General features: G+C 42.8%; 1 protein-coding gene across 6 annotated transcripts in view; it reads right to left on the reverse strand.

Moving 5' to 3' along the window:
• depdc5 (DEP domain containing 5, GATOR1 subcomplex subunit) overlaps window positions 1-24,219 on the reverse strand; it is a 119,465-nt gene that overhangs the window by 18,676 nt on the left and 76,570 nt on the right. For 4 of the 6 annotated variants that reach the window (XM_070541806.1, XM_070541805.1, XM_070541803.1 and 1 more), the window contains exons 28-34: window positions 19,764-19,884; window positions 18,855-19,022; window positions 14,073-14,295; window positions 11,092-11,228; window positions 10,839-10,926; window positions 10,576-10,638; window positions 4,281-4,375 (exon numbers count right to left, since the gene is read on the reverse strand). In XM_070541806.1, coding sequence (XP_070397907.1) covers window positions 4,281-4,375; window positions 10,576-10,638; window positions 10,839-10,926; window positions 11,092-11,228; window positions 14,073-14,295; window positions 18,855-19,022; window positions 19,764-19,884 — 895 coding nt within the window. Of the gene's footprint in view, window positions 1-4,280; window positions 4,376-10,575; window positions 10,639-10,838; window positions 10,927-11,091; window positions 11,229-14,072; window positions 14,296-17,068; window positions 17,419-18,854; window positions 19,023-19,763; window positions 19,885-24,219 lie in introns of those variants that run through there. The other 2 variants (XM_070541807.1, XM_070541808.1) reach the window with 2 other exon arrangements.

Raw genomic sequence — 24,219 nt, forward strand, 5'->3', positions numbered from 1 at the left:
TCAGCAAGGGGGATGTGGGCAGTAGAGGGTGACATTGTCTGCTGCCAACAGATGCACAAAATCAAACAAAAAAGTTATGCATCTTCCCAAATCCCCTTTTTTTTATAATACTTGCAGAATTTCATGACAGAAATCTAACTACTGTAGCTTATACACAGCATTTATTTATATTATTCTAGAGTACTATAATTTTTTTGTGGAATGTTTAGTTTTTTATTTTTAGGAATCATCCAAAAATAATGGTTGATAATCCTTTATTTAAAAAAAAAAGGAATGTCTTTTTTTCTGTTTTTCTGTAGGATTCTGACCCAGGGGATGTGGCTGTCCAAGGCATGGAACTTGGTATTCTCATGGTTGTCGAAGATGATGTTGGAACAGTTATTTCATTTCCAACAACAAGAAGCATTGCCCTGATTATTGAGGAGCAGATTGTCCTTGATGACATCAGCAGTTTCCCCCCTGCATTTGCACTTCTCTTCAGCCTCATATATGATCTCAACCTGGACTATCCAAAGGACTTAAGCTACACTTTTGAGGCCATTCAAAAGGTTTTCCTCAATCTTTGGAACTGACTGCTCAGCCAGAGTCCAGGACCTAAAGAATAGTTTGCTGAAATAAGGATGGTGTTTTGTGCTACTCTGGTGAGTGCCAAGGCAGTAAGAGACAGCAATTTGTTCATTTTTAAATGTTTTTATATAGTTTTTTTATGAATGTTAAAATGGCTTGTTCAGGGGTGGTTGTTTGTACATAATGAGTGTGCTGTCTTCTCCGAGTTTCTGAATCTTCACCAGCCACACAGATCTTAAAGGGACTGTAAGGAAGTTTGTTTTATGCTCGCGATCGCCACTCCGGCCTAACGCGTAACTGCAGCTTCAAAAGTAGGCTCATGCATGAGGTGTGAGCGCTGTACATGCACACTCCTTAACGAAAATAACAGCTGGGACAGTGTGTGTGTGTGTGTGGCCCGGAGGACAGAGGACAGGAGAACGTGCAGCTAATTAATGAAATAATGCGGTTCTGTAGCTTTCTCTTCAGCACAGCCGACAAAGGTTTATGATGGGTCAGTCCTCCTGCATGCTCAGATCATTCCCTTCCCTTGCTTGAAAAATTGTTCCAAAATGAAAGTTGAACCCACATCTTTTTTATCTGTGAATTCAATGCCGTTCGGCGAGTCTCAAATAAAAATTTGGGCATCTTACTGTAAAAAATATACCATTAATGTAAAAAAAAAACTCTAAATGACAAATTATGTATACAACTGGAGTCGAACACAGGTCTTCTGTATGAGAGTCAGACATCTTACTATGTGAGCTAAAGCACCAGTGTCATCCTTTGTATCTGTAACATTTATATCCTTGATGACAGCTGAAACAACGTTCAAAGAACGGTTCGGAGTGAAAATGGCTATTTTGTTGCTAATTAGCAGGAAATATCTAGAAGAAAGTTCTACAGAAAGTAGCTAAGGGTCCTCAGAAATGTAGCTAGCTTTGTCACTAGGCGTTAGGAACAGCGACAAAGTGGCACTGCCTCTCTCTCTGCTGCTAAAGCTACGGATAGCAAATGCTACGGGCGATGCCTGAGCGTGAACGCGCATGAAGCAGCCTGCTCGACCCGAGCATCTCTTTTTCTGTGATTTTACAGAAAAACAGGCAATCACAGTAAAAATGCCAGGGCTCATTCTACAGGACCAGGGCATTGCAGGAGAATGTATGAAGAAGACATTTATTATTTCTATACATGTTTTGGCTGTCACACTTCCATAATGCCCCTTTAAAGACTGGCGGGTGCCAAGCAGTCTTTAAAAACAAAATGTTTTTTGTGAAAATGTAAAGGCATTTTGTTTTAATGTTTACATTAAATGTAAACATTATGTTTAATGTTTCAAAAGCAATATTTTAAATGCTTTTAAATGAATATTTTCTGAATGTTATTGTTGTACAGAATTGTGCAGCTTTTTCTACTACTTCTTTTTAACATTTCAAAGTTACCATGACAAGATTACAAAGTAGCCACAGCAGTTTGTAACACGATTATCCATAATTTTCCTTTGTACTTTAGAGTTTTATATCCAGGATGAGTTGGAAGATATTTTTCTGTGTCATTGATGTGGCATATTTTTGTTTATGGTAAGGATATATACATCTTCCATTAAGTGCCTTTCAGGTGCCCAAGTTAATTTTTGCTGTGGTCTCTTGTGGAATTTGATTTTTCCATTTTATTATTTTTTTGCATTGTTCATTGAGGAAATTAACCTCACACAGCTGTTGGAATATTGATAAAAAGAATAACTTATTTTTTTGTTGCAATGTTACAAATAAATGTTTCCTTAAATACACAATATGCTTTTGATGTGGTATGTTAAACCCTGACTGCAAACTTTCTATGTAAAGAATGAGCAGTTGAGTAAACTTAGAAAAGTAAGGCAACCAGCAGCACAGCATTTTTGAGTTATCTCAACAAAAGAAGTTGTGCTGTGTGAACCTACATTAAGGATGTGTATGAGACTGAAATTTGTTGGACAAACTTAAGAACCAAGGTCAGATTTACTCAAAACATTAATTTGAAACAACTTATTTAAATTTGTTGCCTCAACTTACTTGTATGAGTATATCTGAGTCGAAGTCTTAAGTTTGACCAACTTAAAACTTCATGTTAAATGTACTATAAATTCTTTAAAAATCCTGCCATGTCAATTCATGGATTTTTTTTCACATTCTGTCTCTCACAGTTGAAGTGTACCTATGATGTAAATTACTGACCTCTGTCATCATTTTAAGCGGGAGAACTTGCACAATCGGTGGCTGACTAAATACTTTTTTGCCCCACTGTATGTATATATATATATATATATATATATATATATATATATATATATATATATACACATATATATATACGATATAAGTTTCACTGCCAATTCGTTTGATCTTTCTTAGGGTTTAACAAAGCTGAATAGCAACAGCAGTTAAATTCTATTTATGTAGATTAACAACGCTACACTTCTCAATGTGGACGGTAACATTTTAGCTAAAACTTTGGCAACCAGTCTTAATAAAGTTCTTTTTGAGTGTGTTGCAGCTCCACATTTCCATAAAAATTATTTTTGTTCACACATTCAGAAGCTTCTAAGGTAATAAAATTATATTCGCTGCTTTTTTTGACGCTGACTACACCACCATGTTGGATTTCTGTTTACTAAATGCGTGCACCACATCGATCTAAAACGATCCTGAGAGCCACTTCACTTCCTTCTTGCTACGCTGAAAAGAAATTTGTCCTGAATTAAACAATGATCACGATGAAACAGCATTGCTAAAATGGGAAAAGCTTTACTTTTGAAATCAGTACTGTTGTTTATGAAGCAAAGAGCAAGTAGTCACAAGATGCCAGAGTGATATGAAACAAAAATGGGGTTCACCTGACTGTCTGTTTTGGCCGTGTTGTTTTGGTGATTCAGTTCTTTCAGCCAATAACCGAAAAGGCATTTTTGGGCCAAAAACTTTCAGTGACCACATTTTTGGTGCATCCCTAATATTTGGAACAGCCAATGAGACCAGCTCCTTCCACAACTGTGTGCAAGTGTACCTAGAAGAACTGATGCTGTTTTTAAGACAAATGGTGGTCACACCAAATATTGATTTGGTTTAGATTTCTCTTTTGTTCATTCACTGATGAAAATGATTAATACTTCCATTACTGCAAGAATTCTTTACAGCATCTTCCCCATACCTGCCTAAAACGTTTGCACGGTACTGTATATATCAGCTTTTCTATCAAATGAGGAAAATAGCTCATTTAAAACAAGCAAATTTAGTCTGGACCAGACAGAACCTGTATTATTGCTTTTTGAGCTCTAGAGGACTAATGTTGACCACCGGACAACTGAAATGAACTAGACTCCAGAGAATCTTCACTTAAAGTGGCTTTTGTATGACCTTCTTCACCACTCTCTCTTTATTCTGCCCTCCCCGCCTATTCCACCTTCCTCAGGATCCACTGATTTCCCTCTTTCCTATTCTCTCTCTTTCTTTACATTTTTTAAAAAATCACAATTGTCTATTTTTTGCTCATTTTAAATGTATTTTTAACTATTTTCTAAATTCTTTTTTATATGTTTACATTTTTTCTTTTTGTGACGCGCCTCGTGAGTTTTATCTTGAGAGGCGCTATAGAAATGATATTTTCTTCTTCTTCAAATTAAAGAGAAGTAGAAATCTTTATTTTAGGATTTCTTCATTTTGGGTCAACATCTGTTAGGATCACTAGTGTATGAAGGTCACCTGATTTCTGTGGCGCTGGTTGTCTCTCCTGCAGACGGGGTTGCTGATCCAGGATGATGGCCTTTCTCTGAAGTCTCGCTGTTGTCAGCAGGAAGCTGAATGGTGAGAAGTATATCAGTAAATCTGTGTTTTAGTAGTTTGGAATCTAATCCACATGCAGTCCAATTCAGTCCATAATATATGGTCCACATAAGGTTAAAATTTACATTTATAACTCAATATTTCATAGAATGCAAATGAGTTAAGAGTTGGCCAAGAAGACCAGCAGAATTTTGCGGGCCTTTGGCTTGAATCTGGACCAGACAGAACATGTATTGTTGCTTTTTGAGCTCTAGAGGACTAATGTTGACCACCGAACAACTGAACTGAACTAGACTCCAGAGAATATTCACCTAAAGGCCGATTTTACAAAACAGTGCCATCAATTTGCCTCAACGCCTTGGCAGCATCAAGGAGCCAGGTTGTTCATAAGTGGTCAGACCGTGGTGGTAATGTGGAGCAACTGTGTCCTTTTTATAAAACATTACATGATAAAGGGGATTTGGGGGCGGACTCTGCGCTGCAGTGGACTTCCGTTTATCTTGGCCACAACTTGCTTTTTATTGTGATTGAAACCGCAACGTTACGATTTTGAACAAGCCGCTTCTAATGGAGTTTGTCCCTACGGTCCCCAGTGCAGTCTCAGGTGATCTGAGCTCCAGCTCTAATGGAGAGAAGCTTCCGTTTAACATCTCAGCTGATTTAGTTCATTGTTATTGAAAACAACAGTAAACACGGGCCGTAAGTTTTGCTTTTTGAACTAAATCAGCTGAGACGGCAAACTAGAGTGCTGCAGCGCTGCTGGACCCTCTCTCTGTTACCCCGGCTTTCCACAGGAGCAGTCAGCAGCACGTCATAGCTGCTGATAGGAACCGCTGTGGTCAACAGAACCTTTTCCACTGGAGCCGTCAGCAGCGCGAGTCGGCCTCGTCTCAGGAGCAGCATGTCGCGGCTTTTACACGCCGGTTCTATTTTCTACGCACGACGCCTCTGAAACGGGTCAAGTTCGACATTTTTGGGGAAGGAAAGACAGGAAATCGGACGCGGAAATGGAGAGAAGCTCCCGAGATTTTCAGAATAAAGAACGTACTGCCTTCCGGTTGCTTTACTTTTAAAAAAGGTTACTAACTGTGCGTCCCCGTGAGAAGTGATCACCTAGCTAGCGGTCTCCTTTGTTTTTCAGGTCCATATTGGCGATTATAAAACAGACAGGACATAAAACACAAACCATGTTGTAGTTTTCTCCTGCTTGTTGTTGTGTTTACTGATGAAGTCACTCGTGTGACTTCGTGCTCGGTCGGTGACAGCTGCTCCCCTGCTGCTTCGCGTCTCGTGGGAAGGGCCAAGCAGCAGCTTACGCGAGCAAGACGTGCTGCTGACGGCTCCGGTGGAAACCCGGGGTTAAAGCTGGAGCTCAGATCACTTGAGACTGCACAGAGACGGCACGAGGACATGCACCTTTAGGAGTGGCTTGTTAAAAAATGTAACAACAGCGCAGGGACCGCCCCCATACCCCCTTTATGCCGCCAATGCCTAATCTTTTATAAAAAGACCACTAGTCTGACAACTTATAAACAACCTAAGGCTCCGTGGCGCTGACACTAATTGACGGCATTGTTTTGTAATAACGGCTTTGTAAAAAGTGCTTTTGAATCATTATCCTGGGTGTGCTCAGGATGAGTAACAAACCCCCAGCAGAACTAACGAGGCTCAGAAAGAGCCACCTGGCTCGATCTGCTGGGGTTTGAAAAGACAGGAAGGACAACTAAACAAACTCCAAAACAGTGAGCAGGGGAACTTTCTATAAAAAATAAAAAGAAACAAAGATAAAACACAAACTTCATGGCAGCAATTTGTGCAGATATATACATAAAGATAAAGTCAGCAGAATTTGGAAAAGTGGTCAGCGATGGACCATTTAACTTTGGTTAGCTTGGCCTGGACCGGGCGAGGACAGCCCGCTCCTGTGCAGCCAGGTTGTGTTTACACAGCCTTCTCAGGAATGCAGGCATGGCAGCGCACGTCTGTGGGTCCAAAGAAGAGGCGCCGAGAAGTACGCAGTGTCCTTTCCAAGAACCAAAAGTTGTTAAACAAAAGTGAGCATTAACAGTGTGGCCTATCCAGACTCAAATGAAGAGCGCAATTTCCTACTCTCTCACTAAGCAGGGACGCTACCATGGGCTCTTCCCATTCAAGAGCACTAACAGCAGACAGTGGTTGTTCTGCCGCCGCAGCCCCACCGGTCCGAGGAGCAGTTAGAGAAGATGTATACCCCACCGGATCCAGACTGCTAAGGAATCACACATGCAGGAATCTGCTGTTGGCTGATCCCACCCTAATCAAAGGCTCTCAAAAGTAGTTAGGTGTGAAAGTGACATAACCAGCTGACCAATCAATCCATGCAGAGGTCTTCACAGAGTTAGCTAGATTGGTTAGCTCAGGCAAAGAAACAGGAGCAAAGCTAGCTAGGATGACGGGTCGGGTTGGAGTCAGGAAAAGTAGAGATAAGGCTGAGGGAGAGATGCTAGATCTGACATTATTGACTTTGTCCACAAAGAAAGACGAAGTTTTCACAGTCTGCAACAGAGAGGATGGAGGCTGTAGGAGTAACTTTTCTGCATTGGCGCTTCAGGCTACGAATGCTGTCGTTAAACCAGGAAGTAGGGTTTACTGCAGGAACTGATCTGGTACTGACAGGACAGATGATGTCCAGGATGGAGAGACCGTGCTCGTTAAACTGAGAAGTTAAGGAATCTGGGTCCTCATCAGAAGAACAGAGTGGATTAAAAGCAGCAGAAAATGTTGCCTAACTACTTTGGGTGGCCTTGTGGGGGGGTACTCCGGGAGTATGGGGTACCAGGCCAGTGTTTCCCCTACATAGGCACAGGCATGGTGCTGCGCAACAGCTGAAATTCCAGCACCACGCCTACAAGATCAAGTGTTTGCAGTAAGTGTCAGTAAGTTGAGGTTGTTTCCGGTGAGAGATGGACTCTGCCAAAGTTCCCTTTAACACAGATTTTGTTCATAACTTTAATTGACAAGATTTGACATAACTTTAGTTGACAAGGCGCGGCAAAGGTGTTGAGGGGATCTGTTCTGATGGCCTAAGAAACAGGTGTCTGTTTTTTAAAGATGATTGCAGTGGTCCTGTTGGCTACATCAGACAGTGATCTCCAGCTTTCGCTGGAGTGGTTCACAGCCAAGTGTGAAGTGGCTGGGATGAGAATCTGCACCTGTAAATTCAAGTCCATGGTCTTGAATCGGAAAAAGGTAGAATGTCTTCTCCATGTCAGGGACGAGGTCCTGCCTCAAATGGAGAACTTTAACTATCTCGGGGTCACAAGTGAGGGAAAAATGGAGCGTGAGATCAATAGGTGGATTGGTGCTGTGTTACAGTACTGCGGGCATTGTATCGGTCTGTTGTGGTGAAGAGAGAGCTGAGCCAGAAGGCAAAGCTCTCAATTTACCGGTTGATCCACATTCCGACCCTCACCTATGGTCATGTGCCTTGGGTAGTGACTAGGGCTGGGCGATATGGACCAAAACTTATATCTCAATATCTTTTAGCTGAATTCCGATATACGATATATATCTCGATATTTTTCCTCCCATAAAATATTTGTAAGGTAACTCACTTCAAGCTGTCTTGAGAAATTATAAACATAAATCAGTAGAAATGCAAAAAATGTATTGATTCTTGCCAAACTTTAACCTTAGTGGCTATTCTCTACCAGTCTGAGCTTCAGAAACACTGGTACAGCTGTCTGCTAACACACACACACACACACACACACACACACACACACACACACACACACACACACACACACACACACGCTCATGTGAGCAACGACAGTGAGACCTGGAGAGGTGTGGTTGGGAGGAACATCCCCCCCGATCTGAATTCGAGTGGTGTTTTGTTTTTGGACTTCTGTGCTAGTCATGGATTGTCCATAATGAACACCAAGGTGTCCAAATGTGCTCTTGGCAACAGGATACCTTAGGCCGCAGCTCGATGATCGACTTTGTTGTTGTTTCATCTGACCTGCGGCCGCATGTCTTGGACACTCGGATGAAGAGAGGGGCAGAGCTGTCAACTGACCACTACCTGGTGGTGAGTTGGCTCAGATGGTGGGGGAGGATGCTGGTCAGACCAGGCAGGCCCAAACATATTGCACACTCCTGAGCCTTCCTGGTAAGGTCTATTCAGGGGTTCTGGAGAGGAGGGTCCGTCGGATTGTTGAACCTCAGATTCAGGAGGAGCAATGTGGTTTTCGTCCTGGCCGTGGAATACTGGACCAGCTCTATACCCTTAGGGGAACCCTGAAGGGTGCGTGGGAATTTGCCCAACCAGTCTACATATGTTTTGTGGATTTGGAGAAGGCGTTTGACCGCGTACCTCGGGGGGTCCTGTGGGAGGTACTCCGTGAGTATGGGGTACCAGGCCCTCTGATACGGGCTGTTAGTATGACCGGTGTCAGAGCTTGGTCCGCATTGCCGGCAGTAAGTCGGGCTCGTTCCCAGTGAGAGTTGGACTCCACCAAGGCTGCCCTTTGTCACCAATTCTGTTCATAACCTTTATGGACAGGATTTCTAGGAGCAGCCAAGGTGTGGAGGGCATCCGTTTTGGTGGCCTGAGGATCAGGTCTCTGCTTTTTGCAGATGATGTGGTCCTGTTGGCTTCATCAGAACGTGGTCTTCAGCTTTCGCTGGAACGGTTTGTAGCCGAGTGTGAAGCAGCTGGGATGAGAATCAGCTCCTCTAAATCTGAGAACATGGTCTTGATTCGGAAAAGGGTAGAAGGCCTTCTCCGGGTCAGGGATGAGGTCCTGCCCCAAGTGGAGGAGTTTAAGAATCTCGGGGTCTTGTTCACGAGTGAGGGAAAACTGGAGCGTGAGATAGATAGGAGGATTGGTGCTGCATCTGCAGTGATGCGGGCGTTGTACCGGTCTGTCGTGGTGAAGAGAGAGCTGAGTCAGAAGACGAAGCTCTCGATTTACCGGTCGATCTACGTTCCTACCCTCACCTATGGTCATGAGCTTTGGGTAGTGACCGAAAAAACAAGATCGCGGATACAAGCGGCCGAAATGAATTTTCTCCGAAGAGTGGCTGGGTTCTCCCTTAGAGACAGGGTGAGAAGCTTGGTCATTTGAGAGGGGCTTGGAGTAGACCCACTACTCCTCCACATCCAGAGGAGCCAGTTGAGGTGGCTCGGGCGTCTGGTCAGGATGTCTCCTGGACGCCTCCCTGGTGAGGTTTTCCGGGCACGTCCAACCGGGAAGAGACCTAAAGGTAGACCCAGGACACTTTGGAGGGACTACGTCTCTCACCTGGCCAGGGAACGCCTTGGGATTCCCCCGGAAGAGCTGGCCCAAGTGGCTGGGGAGAGGGAAGTCTGGGCCTCTCGCCTTAGGCTACTGCCCCCGCGAACCGAATCCGGATATGTGGATGAAAATGGATGGATGGATGGATGGATGGAAAATTAGGTATTGCTGAGGAAATGAGTTCCATGTGGTGTACAGTTGATTGGGGGTCCACTGTATCAAGTTTAAAACTGCATGGTTTGATTTTGCAGGTCTCTCATGTGGGGTCTGGCCACATGGGGTTCAGAAAAACTTGCACTCGTATTCTGAGGCCCTTCTTTTGGCCCCAGGTAGGAAAAAATGTGGCGGCTTAAATCTGAACCTGTCAGTTGATCAGAAAACCAATCAGATTGCAACAGGAACATTGTTTAAATTGTCCCTGCAGCCCGCCCCAACCTCCAGAAAAGAATGGCGTAGCAACACCACCAAGCCCATACAGAGTCTAACTTTCCACCCTTTCCAGTCGGCTCATGGGTCCCCGGAAGAACGAAAAAAATGAATGCAAGTCAACGGGGCTAAAAACGCTATTTTCTAATCTGCTTTGCCTTACGCCCTGGATCACACATATGTTGTGCTGCTATTTAAATGAAAATGTCCCATGCTCGAGACCAATTCAGTTATAAAGAAACCATCACTCATAAAAAATGATTATCAGGCTTTGCTTATCGCCAATAGTCAAATAACTTGTCCAATCACCCAATTTTTTTGTAAAGACGCCCCTGCTCTATTGTCTATCACGAACAATAAGACAAAGGTCAGCAGTAAATCATGCAGTGTTTCTGCTCTAAAGTGGTTGTTTATCTACTAATACTGAATTAGTAACAGTAAATATATCAAAGTGCAACACACACCACAAAAGAAGTGTAGCAAAAGCAGGGGATCCTGTTACTGACCTGAGAGTGACAGATGTAGGACGAACGAGGACTACGAATAAAATCCAAAATAAAGGTAGTGTCCTGTCAGCATTCAGGAAAAGCATAACCCAAGATTAAACACCCAGAGCACAGCAACAGGAACATGAAGATGGAAAATTACGGACAAAAGCAGAAAACCCCACACCAGCAAAAAGCAGCTGTTTTGTTGAACAATTTTATGCTTTTGATTATGTTTTAGAAGAAAAAATGCATTTGCTCATATGTACTGATTTAATTCTCACCTTGTGAGGACTGTCCACATACGTAGAAGCTGTAGCAACAGCTGAGAGCTCCCCTCCGGTTGTTGAGGGCTTAGTTTCCTCCAGTGTCCTGATGGGAAACACCATGATGGTTTATGTGTGTGCATGGGTGAATGATTGATTGTGTTGTGCGCCATGGGTGGTTGTAGAACCCTAGAAGGCGCTATATCAAATACAGGTCATTCAATATGCAGCAGGTTAATGTGCCAGCATTCACTCCCATAAAGACACATACTTTTGGTTCTGCTCCATTTCTAGCAGAGCTGTCAAAGCTGATGCTCCTCTTTTTCCCTGTGGCTGTGCCACAGGTTCTGTTGGATACGGAGGAAGAGGACTGGCAACCTGTAGTCCTTTCAAAGACGTGCCCTTCTGCTGTAAGAGACCAGAGAGACGTTGCAGAAAACAGAACATCAGTACATCATTTGTGTTACTGTTTGAATGCTGTTAAGCATTCAAACTATTGTTTTCCTGTTTCAGATTCCTTATGTTCTTTAGCACTTAACTACTTCTGCAGTTATTCAGCTATAACAGCAAATATATCACAATGGTCAGTTTTCACCTAAGACCTTCAGTACTCAAATATTTTATACTTTTTGAGATTGTCAGCTTTTTCTGCCATTTTTGTCCCACTGGAATACATGGAAAAAACGTGAAATTCTCAGATTTTCACAAAATAATTTCAGCAGTTTGAACTTTAACTACTTTGGCATACTTGAACCAAGAGACTTCCATTTTCGTTTATAATGGCAAGGCATCCAGCCACTTCCCTATGACTCAGTTCCACGATATCGTTTACCCTTTTTGTATAATGACTCAGACACCAACCAGCCCCAAACATAAGGATTTTCAGTTTTAGCCAGAAGGAAGAAAGGAAGGAATGATTGAATGAATTAATGAATACACTTTACAGAAAACCAAGACTGGAACTACTCACTCACCCAATCACTCACTCGCTCACTCACTCACCCATTCACTCACAAACTCGCTCACTCAACCTTTACTCATTCATCACTCACTCGCTCTCAAATGTCCCACAAGCACCTTTATTATTTGAATGCTGTTAAGCATATGGTGCTAAATTCACAGTTCAGCTAATGGTGAAAATGTAACTACCTATTGTAGCGTGATGAAGGTTCTCTAATTTGTGCCAAAGGTCACATTTGCCCAGCTGGGTCAAGCTGGGTCAAACAGTACTTTGAATCCACAGATTAAAGCCCAAGGAGCCACGACGTCTAGCCAAGATCATAACATGTTCTGCTGTTCCGTCAGAAGAAGGACACTTCGAGCCACGATGATAATAATTAAATAATAATTAATATTTAATTGATTTTATTACTGTTTAAACAATCATTTCCACATGATCACTTTGCTCATTATAAAGGTATCTTTATAGCATGAAATTGATTATTATGCTTTGGGTATTATAATAATAATTATTATAATGACTAAAGATGTGTTCAGCAAAGAAGACCTTCACCCTGTTCAGCCAACACAGAGTTCAGATAAACAATAACTGCAGCACATGTTTGGACGCATGACCAAGCTTTCTTCCGGAGAGAGTGGGAGTGTTCTGAGAGAGTTTGGTAAAAACTAACCATCACAGATTCCACGTCCAGTTCTGAACGAGACATCTTCCTGAGGAGCCAGGGACGGCCGCCCTGCTGGCCTCTGCCAGCTGTTCTGTCAAGCCGACGAGAATGGCTAAAGAACAAACGAACCGTAAACCAGCTAACGCAAGACTCTCCCAGAGTCATTGATTTCTGAAGTTAAATTAAATACGAGAACGTGCATCTGCCAAACGCTTCGTACAGCCGTGAACCCAGGACATCTCTGGACCGGACCATCGGCACTTGCGTCTACTCTACCAGCCGAAGTGCCACCTTGGATGAAACCATCCTCCTGATGTCCGGATACGCAAAGGGGGCCCTATTTGGGTGAGGTAGAACACGATAGATGACGTTTGATGCTGTTTTCTCTAAAAATAACTCAGTTATCCGCAAAACATCATTTCATCCAGAACACCTTCCATTCCCTCTGAAAGAAACCTTCTCAGAACTGCATCCACGCATCCAAAACTCATCATTCTCATTTTTAGCTCCATCCAACACAGGTTTGTTTTTAAACAAAGTTTAATATCAAAGTTGTTAAGGATTGTCATCAAAATTGTCATTTTATGATTGTCGTTTCAAATCTTTCAGTTTAAAATAGTTTGTTAGTAAATAAATTTCATTTTTAAACTTGCCTCATTATTGAAACGAAACACAGAAAAGGGTTGCATTTCCAGTTTATCGAATGAAAAGAATCTTACTGAATCTTCTGTTTAATAAATAAACTTTGATTATTCATTTAAGCATCTTAAATTAATATTTCACACCATTACATTGATTGAATTTGGATCGAGCCATCAGGTAGGTATTTCACACCATTACACTATTCCTATTCAAATTCCAGCTGTTAAATATTTCAGCTTAGTAGTTATTTTTGCTTCTTACTCTTCAAACACATTCAGTTCATTTTGACATTTTAGCTTAGTTTAAACTATTATTATTACCATTACTATACACCTATTACTCTTACTATTATTAAACTTTTCCAACTCAAACACCAGCTGTTTAAACATTTCAGCTGTCCAGTTTTTTTAAACTATGTTCAGAGATTTCCGTTTTCTGCTGTTGAGGATATTTTTTCTCAACTCTTCACCAACTTTCTGGACTTTCTTACACTTGTTAGTGAATTTTGCTCTTAAATCTTCATATGCATTCAGCTCATTTAGAAAATTTAGCTTAGTTTGAGTTTCAGCTCAGCTATTCAGCAGCTTCAGCTATCAGTTTCAGAATTCAGCATTCAAACAGCATTTCTGTAAGAAATGCAATTCATCTGCTGCATGGTGGTGCAGTTGTTAGCAATGTTGCCTCGCAGCAAGAAGGTTGCAGGTTCGAAACCCTGCTGCGGACATTCTGCGTGGAGTTGCGTGTTCTCCCCATGCACGAATGGGTTTCCTCCGGGTACTCCGGTTTCCCCCACAGACCACAGCATGCCCTGTAGGTTAACAACTGTACGTCGCTTTGGATAAAAGTGTCTGCCAAATAAATAAACATAAACATCTAGTTTATATTAAAGTGCTCAGTCAAGGGAGGAAGGAATACAACAACAGTACAGAATTATATTTTACTTCACTCAACATGTAACTAGGAAAAAAAATCACAAGAGCCTTACCCGGATAATCCTGTCAGAGCGATGACGTCTTCGTATGCGGTTGAGGCCTTCCAGGAAGCGAATAAAGCCGTCCAACAAGGCCCAGTCCCAACAGCCATACATTCCAGAACCACCTCCATCACCATACACATCCCAGTGCCCTTCTCCATCAGCAACCCTTCGGGCCCCACCAGTTGGCAGCAACAGAAAGCGAGTCCTCCAGAATTTCAGCGAATCAATCAGGCTGGTACAGGGAGAGAGGGAGGTTCACATGATTTTAATGCCTACCACTTTTACAGTGTGGAATCTCTGGTTCATACAGGGCCCAGGTGTTCACCAGAATTCTTTCTGTTTATGCTTCTCCTGTTCCTATCTCACATCCTGCTGATAGGCCATCCATTGAGATGAAAGACGGCACAGATACCTGTAGCTAGTGCAAAATGTTGACATGCTGCTCAGCTACGATCAAAGGACACTTTTTAAAAAAAAAGGTTTCTGCCAACTGGCTTCTTTGGCTAATCAGATGGATCCTGGGCAGTCAGATCTGGTTTGCATCAGAGTGCCAGCATTTCTACGTCAGGTTACCTGCAGTAGGAGGTACCGAGTCATCTTGGAAAGCAAGGTGGAAGCATAGTCAGTGTGCATGCCATCTGCCCTGGCTCTTGGGCTGATTGGTTCCATGCATTTGGCCCAGAGGTTTGTGTGGATGCCCTGTGGTGATTGCTCTTGTGTTTCAACTGGTGTCTTATGGGCTCGACACACGGGAGGCGACATCGCCTCTCCTCCATTCATTTTCAATGAGACGTGCGCGACAAAGCGATAATCGCGGGTCTCCCTCCTACCAGGCGAAACGCGAAAAACGTGCGTGTGAAATTTTGCGCTCATGCACGTCGTACACAGGCGACCCAGCGACGCGATCCCAGAAAGTTGAAACATTTTCAAATTTTCATCGCTGTCGCTCGGACGAGGACCAATCAACGGAGGTTTCATTCACTGACCAATGAGCAGACAGGATGCTCCGTACATCTCCGAGCAAACATGGAGGAGAAGTTGATTATTATTATGTTTTATAGTAAAATCAGAAGTAAGATTTCACATAACTCTAGCAGCACCTTGTGAAACATCATATCTACCGCTTTATTAACTCTGAACCGCTTAAATAACCTTAATTCCCTCCAACCTGACACAGCCAAACAACACAACGGAAGTTTCGATTTCGCCATGGAACAGAACGCGTAGACGGTTTTGCCGCTGGCCGCTGCCGCGGGTCGCCTCCCGTGTGTCAGGTAATAAAAGCGACAGCGACAAATTTTGCTGATCGCGGTCGTTTGTCGCCTCCCGTGTGTCGTACCCATTATCCCCATGGTGGGGGGGAGCTCAATGTCCAGTTCGCTCTGAAAGCCAGCATGGCTTTGTGTTTACTAGGGGTGGGAATTGATACCCTTTTATCAATATCAATGCCATTGTCAATTCTGTCTATCAATACAATTTCTTCTCATTTCCCTTATCAATTCCGGAGAAGTTTAATAGGTGGCAAAAAATTTACTGAACATGGTCTTCTGCATAACTGTCAGTAAATTTATGATAAATGATGAATTGTACCTGATATGGTTTGGAAAAATCTTTCCAAATGTTCTCTCAAATAAACAAATTTACTAACTTCATTTCTCCTATTCGTTTTCTCTCTCGCTTTCCCTACATTTTCTAATCACAATTTTTTTTTTCATTTTAAATCTAGCCATCCATTCATTTTTATCCGGAGTCGGGTCGTGGGGGCAGCAGCCCAAGCCAAGATGCCCAGACTTCCCTCTCCCAAACCACTTGGACCAGCTCCTCCAGGGGAACCTCAAGGTGTTCCCTGGCCAGGTGAAAGACATAGTCCCTCCGACGTGTCCCGGGCATTCCCTTGGGTCTACTCCCAGTTGGATGTGCCCAAAAAACCTCACCAGGGAGGCATCCAGGAGGCATCCTGACCAGATGTCTGAGCCACCACAACTGGCTCCTCTGGACGTGGAGGAGCAGCGGGTCTACTCTGAGCCCCTCCCGGATGACCGAGCTTCTCACCCTATCTCTAAGGGAGAGCCCAGCCACCCTGCGGAGAAAACTCATTTCAGCTGCTTGTATCTGCAATCTCGTTCTTTTGGTCACTACCCAAAGCTCATGACCATAGGTGAGGGTAGGAACTAGAGGTGCTGAAAAAAATCGATTCAAGTCTGAATCGGGATTCTTATTTATTAAGATTCAGAATCGATTCACAAAGATTCAGAATCAATTCCAAGAACTGAAATGTTTGGCATGTTACAGGTTTGAGATGCACTTTTTTGATCTTTGTTAGGAGAGTCAGTACTCCGTTTACTTTTGTGCTCCCATAGATTGAGATGATTTATGTTTGAATCTGCTGATAAGAGGGCACTTGAATGTCATTTTTTCCATTCTCAGAAATTTGAGATATTCTCATATTTATTTTCTAAGTTGATAAACGAGTACTCAGGATTACTCATGTAACTTGTTTCTACACATACTTGATAAGTATTTGACCGTAATACTTTCAATGCTACCATTAGGTAACTACAGATTTGTTATAGTTTACAAGGTAAGCAAAAATAAATGTTGCCTTTTGGTCAAAACATTGTTTCTGTTTACAGTTTTAGAATCGCTTTATCACTTGTAAATTTGCATTTTTGGAGCATGACCAGTTTAGTCAAATAAAAATGCTCCATAGCTTTAACTAACTTGTACAACAAAGTAGTTCATCCTGGAGCTGACACTCTTTGTTAATACTGATTGTGAATCGATTTAAATCGAGAATCGATTCTGAATCGAATCGGCACCCCGAGAATCGGAATCGAATCAAATCGTGAGTTGCTCTAAGATTCACAGCCCTAGTAGGAACGCAGATCGACCGGTAAATCGAGAGCTTCGCCTTCTGACTCAGCTCTCTCTTCACCACGGCAGACCGGTACAACGCCTGCATCACTGCAGACGCAGCACCAATCCGCCCATCGACCTCACGCTCCAGTTTTCCCTCGCTCGTGAACAAGACCCCGAGATAAACTTATTCTCTTGGGGCAGGACCTCATCCCTGACCTGGAGAAGGAATTCTACCCTTTTCAGAGGAGCCGATTCTCATCCCAGCTGCGAACCACTCCAGCGAAAGCTGAAGATCACTTCATGTTGAACATATTTTAAAATAATTTTTATATTAAAAATGTTTTGTTTTTGTGAAACGCCTCATGATTTTTATCTTGAAGACTCCATCCGTCCGTCCGTCCGTCCATCCATCCATCCATCCATGCTCCTTGTGAGAGCAGAGTCACCTCCTTGTTTGGTGCTGTGTTGCTGAAGCTTTTCCAAGATAGGTGTTGTCCTGAAAAGAGTATGCCTGCTGAAATTTGCATGCCCTGTTGAGGGAAGGGGCATCCAGCTTCATGTTGACAATGTAAACAATTAGAAATATGAGTAACGAAGCAGATTTGTAAATTTGTATTATTGACATGTTCCTTATTTGTGTGCTTCCTTACAAAACGATGGTTTATGGGCACATGAAAAAAGAAATGATGGTTTTAACATGTTTTATTTGAACATATTGAGACAAATCTTTAAAGGCTCGTGTAAAAACACATTTTCCGTTCCCTGGTCTGTAATTTTAGATCACGTTCCTGCAGCAAAATAGTTAAGCAAGCAGAAAAAATAATATTAAAAATACTCACTAAAACAGTCTCAAATGTGCCAAAAACTTCAATTATTTCATCATAGGCTTTTTTAACCAGCCTGTAAACATGTTGATTTCTGGTGTGAAGTTGGCATTTTTTAATATGGGAGTCGATGAGAATTCTGGTGCCAGCTCACAACGAATGAGGGTGGAGCTGCAATTTGTGTCACTTCCTTGTTGACTTTGTCTGTGCAAGACATGTTTCCGCTCGTTCAAGCTGCAACTCCATCTCTCAGGTCAGCTGCTGCCTTGCTCAGCGTTGTTTAACTTGGGGCTTGGGGCCACACGATTTATGTTGTACCTCGTCAATCTCATGTTGTGACAGCAGGTGCCGTTTGTGCATGTTGGAACACTGACCCACTAGTGTTGGTGTGTGACTATCATTCACACGTTTTCTGCATATAACCCTGACTAGGGTGACTGGAGTAGTAGTACTCCAAAAAGCCAGATTCTGGCATCTCGCCCATTTCCATCTTGTTCCAGTAGCCCACGTTTCACCAGAGTGCTCTGAACACAGACCTTGTTTGGCTGGACGTCGTCTGAGCCTGCCCTCACCATGGTATGAGGTAGACAGTAGTGCAACAACTCAATGCAACTAAGCAAGATCTATTAATTACAAAACCTCTAATTATTTAGATATTTTTTATTGACTCCCAGCCCTAATTACTATATATTCGTATCTGTTTTATTCTTATTTACATGTACATTTACATAAGTGAAAAGCATCAGGTAAATAAATGCTCTGAAACCTTATCGTCATTGGCCATTCTTTGTTTTTACTTGTTTTATAAATGTAATAGTTGGTTTTGGAGGGCCTCTGGTTTCATTAACTTTAGTAAAAGTTTCATTTTCACACTGAGCAGTGCACAAACATAAGACTCAACAGTTAAATTCAGTTCAGACATATTGTTGTTATAAGGAAAGATTTTGCATTAAGGCGAGGTGCAAAACATTGAGATGTCAGCCGTCGGCTGAATGTGACCATATCTGCATCGGTATCGGCAATGGAAAAACGATACTGGTCGACTTCTACGTCCACTGAATGAAGTGGAATGAAAACCTGGTCCTTTTATACCTAAATGTGTGAATACCTGAAGTCCTCAGAGCCTGCAGAGCAGATGTACTGGTCCAGGTAGTTCCACTTGTATTCCTCCAGTCTCTCGTGGCCAAACTCCACCCAGCAGGACACAAACTGAGCATCCGAGTTCGGAGGACATAGACTATAGCTGTACTGGATCTGAGCCGACTCACATGGGTACCTGGGGGGGGGGGGGGGGGGGGGGGGGGGGGCATAATTAGAACCGCAGCAATCTACTGCTTCATGTTAGCTTGTTGTTAAACTCATGGTTTGGTTTTCAAACCGTGAGTTTGTTAGTTTACATGCTTTCTTCTGCAACTTGGACACCTGCTGAGACTTTTAAAGTGTTTTAGATTCAGAGCACACATGAAAAAATAAATAAAACGCCCTGATCTTCATCTGATCCCTCAAACAAACACAATTAACTAAGACCAACATTTTATGAAAAAAAGGAGTTTAAATTCGGCTTCGTGTTTCGTTTGTGTTGGTCCACCAAACCAAGGAGATAAAGCCTAATGGCAGCCCATAACTGGAGGGTTGCAGGTTGAGCCCCGCTCAGTCGTTGTATCCTTGGGCAAGACACTTCATCCTCCTTGCCTGCTGGTGGTTGGAGGGACCGGTGGTGCCTGTGGCAGTGTGCACTAGCACAGCTGTGGCTACGTTGTAGCTCATCACCATCAGTGTGTGAATGTGTGTGTGTGGGGTGAAGGACTGTAAAGTGCCTTGGGGAGTGTAGAAACCTAGAAGGTTCTACATCAAATACAGACCATTTATTTTTATTTACCATTTAACAAGTAAAATTATGACTAAATGTTTACAGATGTTTGTGTGTAACTGATGCACCAACATAAGTTTGCTGTGTTCAAAACACACGAAACAAGGAATTCAGCCATTCACTAACGGAGCAGTCGGAAGAGCTCACTTTGGCAGGTAGCGAGTAACTGTGATGATCTTGTCTCTGAGGCAGACCTTATGGAAGGTCCGGCCCATGCTGAGCCAGTAAATAGTCTCCTCCTCCTCTGCTCGCCGGAGCGACACCAAACCTGAAACAAAAGTAAAGAGAAACTATTTATACATACAAACCTGGACTGATGAACTCTGAGGAGAGCTGAAATGGCTTCTAGGTTGGGTGATTATCCTGTTGATCTTGTTAGTTTTGACTTGCTGAGCTGCCCCCACCAAAAACCTCGATTTACCACCACAGCCCAGAAGGTGGCAGTGACGCTCTGTTTTAATGATGGTCCATTGAGAAGGCGGAAAGGATTCAGTGGAGAGGCTCGTTGGGGAGCGGGGACTCAAAATAGAGCCGAAGTCTCTCCTCATCAAAGGGAGCTTGCTGGAGAGCTGAAGAAGTGCATTTGAAGCTCCGGCACATTTATCTTTTCAAAAGTGGCTTCTAGCCTCAAGTGTGTACAATACTTGATGCCTAATGGGCTCGACACACCGGGGGCGACAAACGACCGCGATCAGCGAAATTTGTCGCTGTCGCTTTTATTACCTGACACATGGGAGGCGATCCGCGGCAGCGGCAAAGCCGTCTACGCGTTCTGTTCCATGGCGAAATCGAAACTTCCGTTGTGTTGTTTGGCTGTGTCAGGTTGGAGGGAATTAAGGTTATTTAAGAGGTTCAGAGTTAATAAAGCGGTAGATATGATGTTTCACAAGGTGCTGCTAGAGTTATGTGAAATCTTACTCCTGATTTTACTATAAAACATAATAATAATCAACTTCTCCTCCATTTTTCCTCGGAGGTGTGCGGAGCATCCTGTCCGCTCATTGGTCAGTGAATGAAACCTCCGTTGATTGGTCCTCGTCCGAGCGACAGCGATGAAAAGTTGAAAATGTTTCAACTTTCTGGGATCGCGTCGCTGGGTCGCCTGTGCACGACACGTGCACGAGCGCAAAATTTCACACGCACGTTTTTCGCGTTTCGCTTGGTAGGAGGGAGACCCCCGATTATCGCTTTGTCGCGCACGTCTCATTGAAAATGAATGGAGGAGAGGTGATGTCGCCTCCCGTGTGTCGAGCCCATAACACTTTATTTTAGCTTCGACATGCACTGTGGCCACTTGATGGCTCAGTGGATTAGTGACAAATACTAAAAAATGGTAAATGGCCTCTATTGGTCATTCACACATTCACAGGCTGGTGGTGATGAGCTACGACGTAGCCACAGCTGCCCTGGGGCGTGCTGAGAGAGGCGTGGCCTGCTGAACACTGGCGCCACCCGTCCCTCAGACCACCACCAGCAGGGAAGAGCACGCGTGTTGCTCCCCCTGAAAAAGACGCATCCTTGGGAAGAAATGTTATTTTTGCTTTTACAATTTTTACTTCAGTTCAAACTGTTTAAAATGTCGTGGTTTCATCCCATTTAGCTTGTTTTTATTAGAAATATCTTCAGCTTTATTCACTTTTGTTGCATTGTTTGGAAAAACAATCCTAACAGAACCAAACAATTACTTGAAAGCTTTGTTTACCTGTTTTGTAGCTACAGTTTCGCCGACGGCTGCCGGCTTCTTCAGGCTGACGCTGATGGTGGCGCGCCACCATCAGCGTCAGCCTGAAGAAGCCGGCAGCCGTCGGCGAAACTGTAGCTACAAAACAGGTAAACAAAACTGTTTCTGTGTTTAAAAAGAACGAAAGCATGGAATTAGAACCACGACACAGCAAGAACACACCTAAGAATTACTTGAAAGGTTTTGTATTAAATTCCATTTAAAGAACTTTTACTGTTCTTTAAATGGAATTCTATAGATTTTGGAAGTATTTGTTCATTTAGGACTTTATTTATGGGGTGGTTGGGGGCGGAGGTGGAAAGAGTACTAAAATTTCCCACTTAAGTACGAGTACCAATACTCTGATAATTTTTTACTCAAGTACAAGTAAAAGTACTTGCCTAAATTTTTACTCAAGTAAAAGTAAAAAGTATCGTAAATAAAATGTACTCAAAGTAAAAGTTACTTAGTTACATATTTGTCAGCGTAAAGACGGTTACATCAGAGCAAAACCATAACACCAGTTCACAACACGCTCGCGTGTTGATGGAGGGATTTCTATCCAGTCAGAGAGAACAGGACGTGCACGTTGATTGGACGAGGTTTTTTTAGGATTGTACGTTTCAATTGTGATTAAAATTATTCTTTATTTTGAAAAAAGAAAAAAATGTTAATTTTTAGATGCCATCAGTAGGTGAGGTATCTCAACGTTCTCATGACAAAACTCTAACATGAGACTGTGCTCTAACCTGTCACATAACAAGCTAAAGGAAAGTCAAACATGTCAGATGGACCGTATGACAGCTGCTAACGTTGTCCCTGCCCTACTTTACCTCTACATTACAGTTCCTTTATCCATGTCCATCCTAGAGCTCCTCTCTGACCTTCATGCTTATTTAGAGCAGCTGATTTTTAAAGTTAGCAGAGTTCATCCTTGGTGGTGGGTTCACTCACTCGTTTAAAGATATCGGCCAGAGGCAAAATTCGTTCCAACAGCATGTGTAAATGTGTATTAAAACCTCAGATGAAAAAGGTTTTTGGATTTTGACGTCTGGAATTGTAAGAAAATCTGAAGTTTGTGACCGGCGAGGGAAAAACAGGAACTAACTTCCGGTCTAAGCCCTGGGCAGCTGGTGACGTTTCACATGGAGCTCTGCTGAAACAGCTGTAGTAAACAACGCCCGACTCCGGTGTTTCTGCGTTAGCGTTATAGCAGAGAACAATGTGTCATCAGTCAGATGTACCTTCTGAAGCCTCTACTAGTCCATCAGATTTGTTTTTTCTCTGGGATACGGCGACGAGAACGGATGTTAGATTACTGGAGAAGTTCAACCGAACTCAGACCCCGCCAGCTGGATATCACTACCAGAGGTGCAGACATGTTTTAGACCGTTTGACTCAGAAGACCTGTGACCTGATTTGGACGTAGAGGAGGATTCTGTTCATCTTCAGAACCAAAATCGGTACAGTTTGTTTATTTTCTTAAATATTTCATTTCTGTGCTCCACTGGGAGCTCTAAGCTGGTCTTAGCTCCATCATGTGTCCCAATATAGTTCAGTAATCAACAGTTTTACTGCTGTGTGTGATTATTGACATAACTCTGGAAAATATTTAACCAACAATTTACCAGAATAAACTAATCCAGGATGTCATGGAGGTTTTAATGTTGAAATATAGAGATCATCTATTAGATTGTGTGTGTGTGTGTGTGTGTGTGTGTGTGTGTGTGTGTGTGTGTGTGTGTGTGTGTGTGTGTGTGTGTGTGAGAGAGTGTGTGTGTGTGTGTGTGTGTGTGTGTGTGTGCGTGTGTGTGTGTGTGTGTGTGTGTGTGTGTGTGTGTGTGTGTCGTAGCTTTCCCAAAGGACTTGTTCTTTCCTTACCGGCGCGAACACGGTTAGTTTTGCTGCAGTCATGCTAACGGGACTCGTCTGGAGTCTAGAAGAAGCGGTGCAGTTCTAGATAGATTTATAGATGTAGGTTATTATTTTAGATCAGACCTGTTATTTAAAAATGCGTGTAGGACACAGACACATGGCTCAGACCTTTTGCTGCGGCTGTAAACGCAATTTTACGTAATAATTAGGAGCATGAAAGTAAACAAATAATAGTTATTCACAATACTAGCATCAGCAGCTAGCTTGTTTTACGTGCTGGAGTGACGTATGCGAAACACGGTTCTTCACTGTCTGGAGGAGAGGATTTGGATTTTCTGTAATGATTTATGACAAAAGTCCTTAATAAAATAAAAAACTGAACCCAGTACATGTTTATATAGATAATAAAGTGTAATTATTTTGCATTTCTACAATTTTAATGCCGAGCCAATACCTTTAACCCTTCACCACTGAAACCAGTTTGTTCATCCCAATCCTCCTAAATAATCCTCCAATCATCCAACTGGAATCCTTAAGGGTCCCGTAACGTACATTCTGTCAGAACAGGCCGTGGGAGCCCAGGTGTTACTAGAACTAATGGTGTCTCCTCACCAGTGTGAGCCTCCAAACTGTGAAGGTTGGTCTCCAAATATGAACTTTAAATTCATGCATTCATCTCCTCTTGTAGAACTTTAACATGTTTTAAAAGGCTTGCATCATAAGTTACACCTCCCAGACCAACGATAGGTCCAATATAAGATAAAATATTATCATAAACACTGCAGAGACGTCATTATTTATTAAATATAAGTTATTTTTGTTCACCATTACTTCAGCCAAGATATAGGATGCATGGATTTGATGAAACCACGCTGTCTCATGCAGTCCTATATGTGTAACCAGTAGCGGTTTTAGGCACGGGCAGACAGGGCAGTTGCCCGGGGCGGCATTTTTTCATGACACAAAAGGGGCGCACAAGCGCGGAGTAAAAAAAAAAAAAAAAAAAGG

Source organism: Nothobranchius furzeri, chromosome 11 (assembly GCF_043380555.1).
Source record: "Nothobranchius furzeri strain GRZ-AD chromosome 11, NfurGRZ-RIMD1, whole genome shotgun sequence".
In the NCBI taxonomy this organism is placed as follows: domain Eukaryota; kingdom Metazoa; phylum Chordata; class Actinopteri; order Cyprinodontiformes; family Nothobranchiidae; genus Nothobranchius; species Nothobranchius furzeri.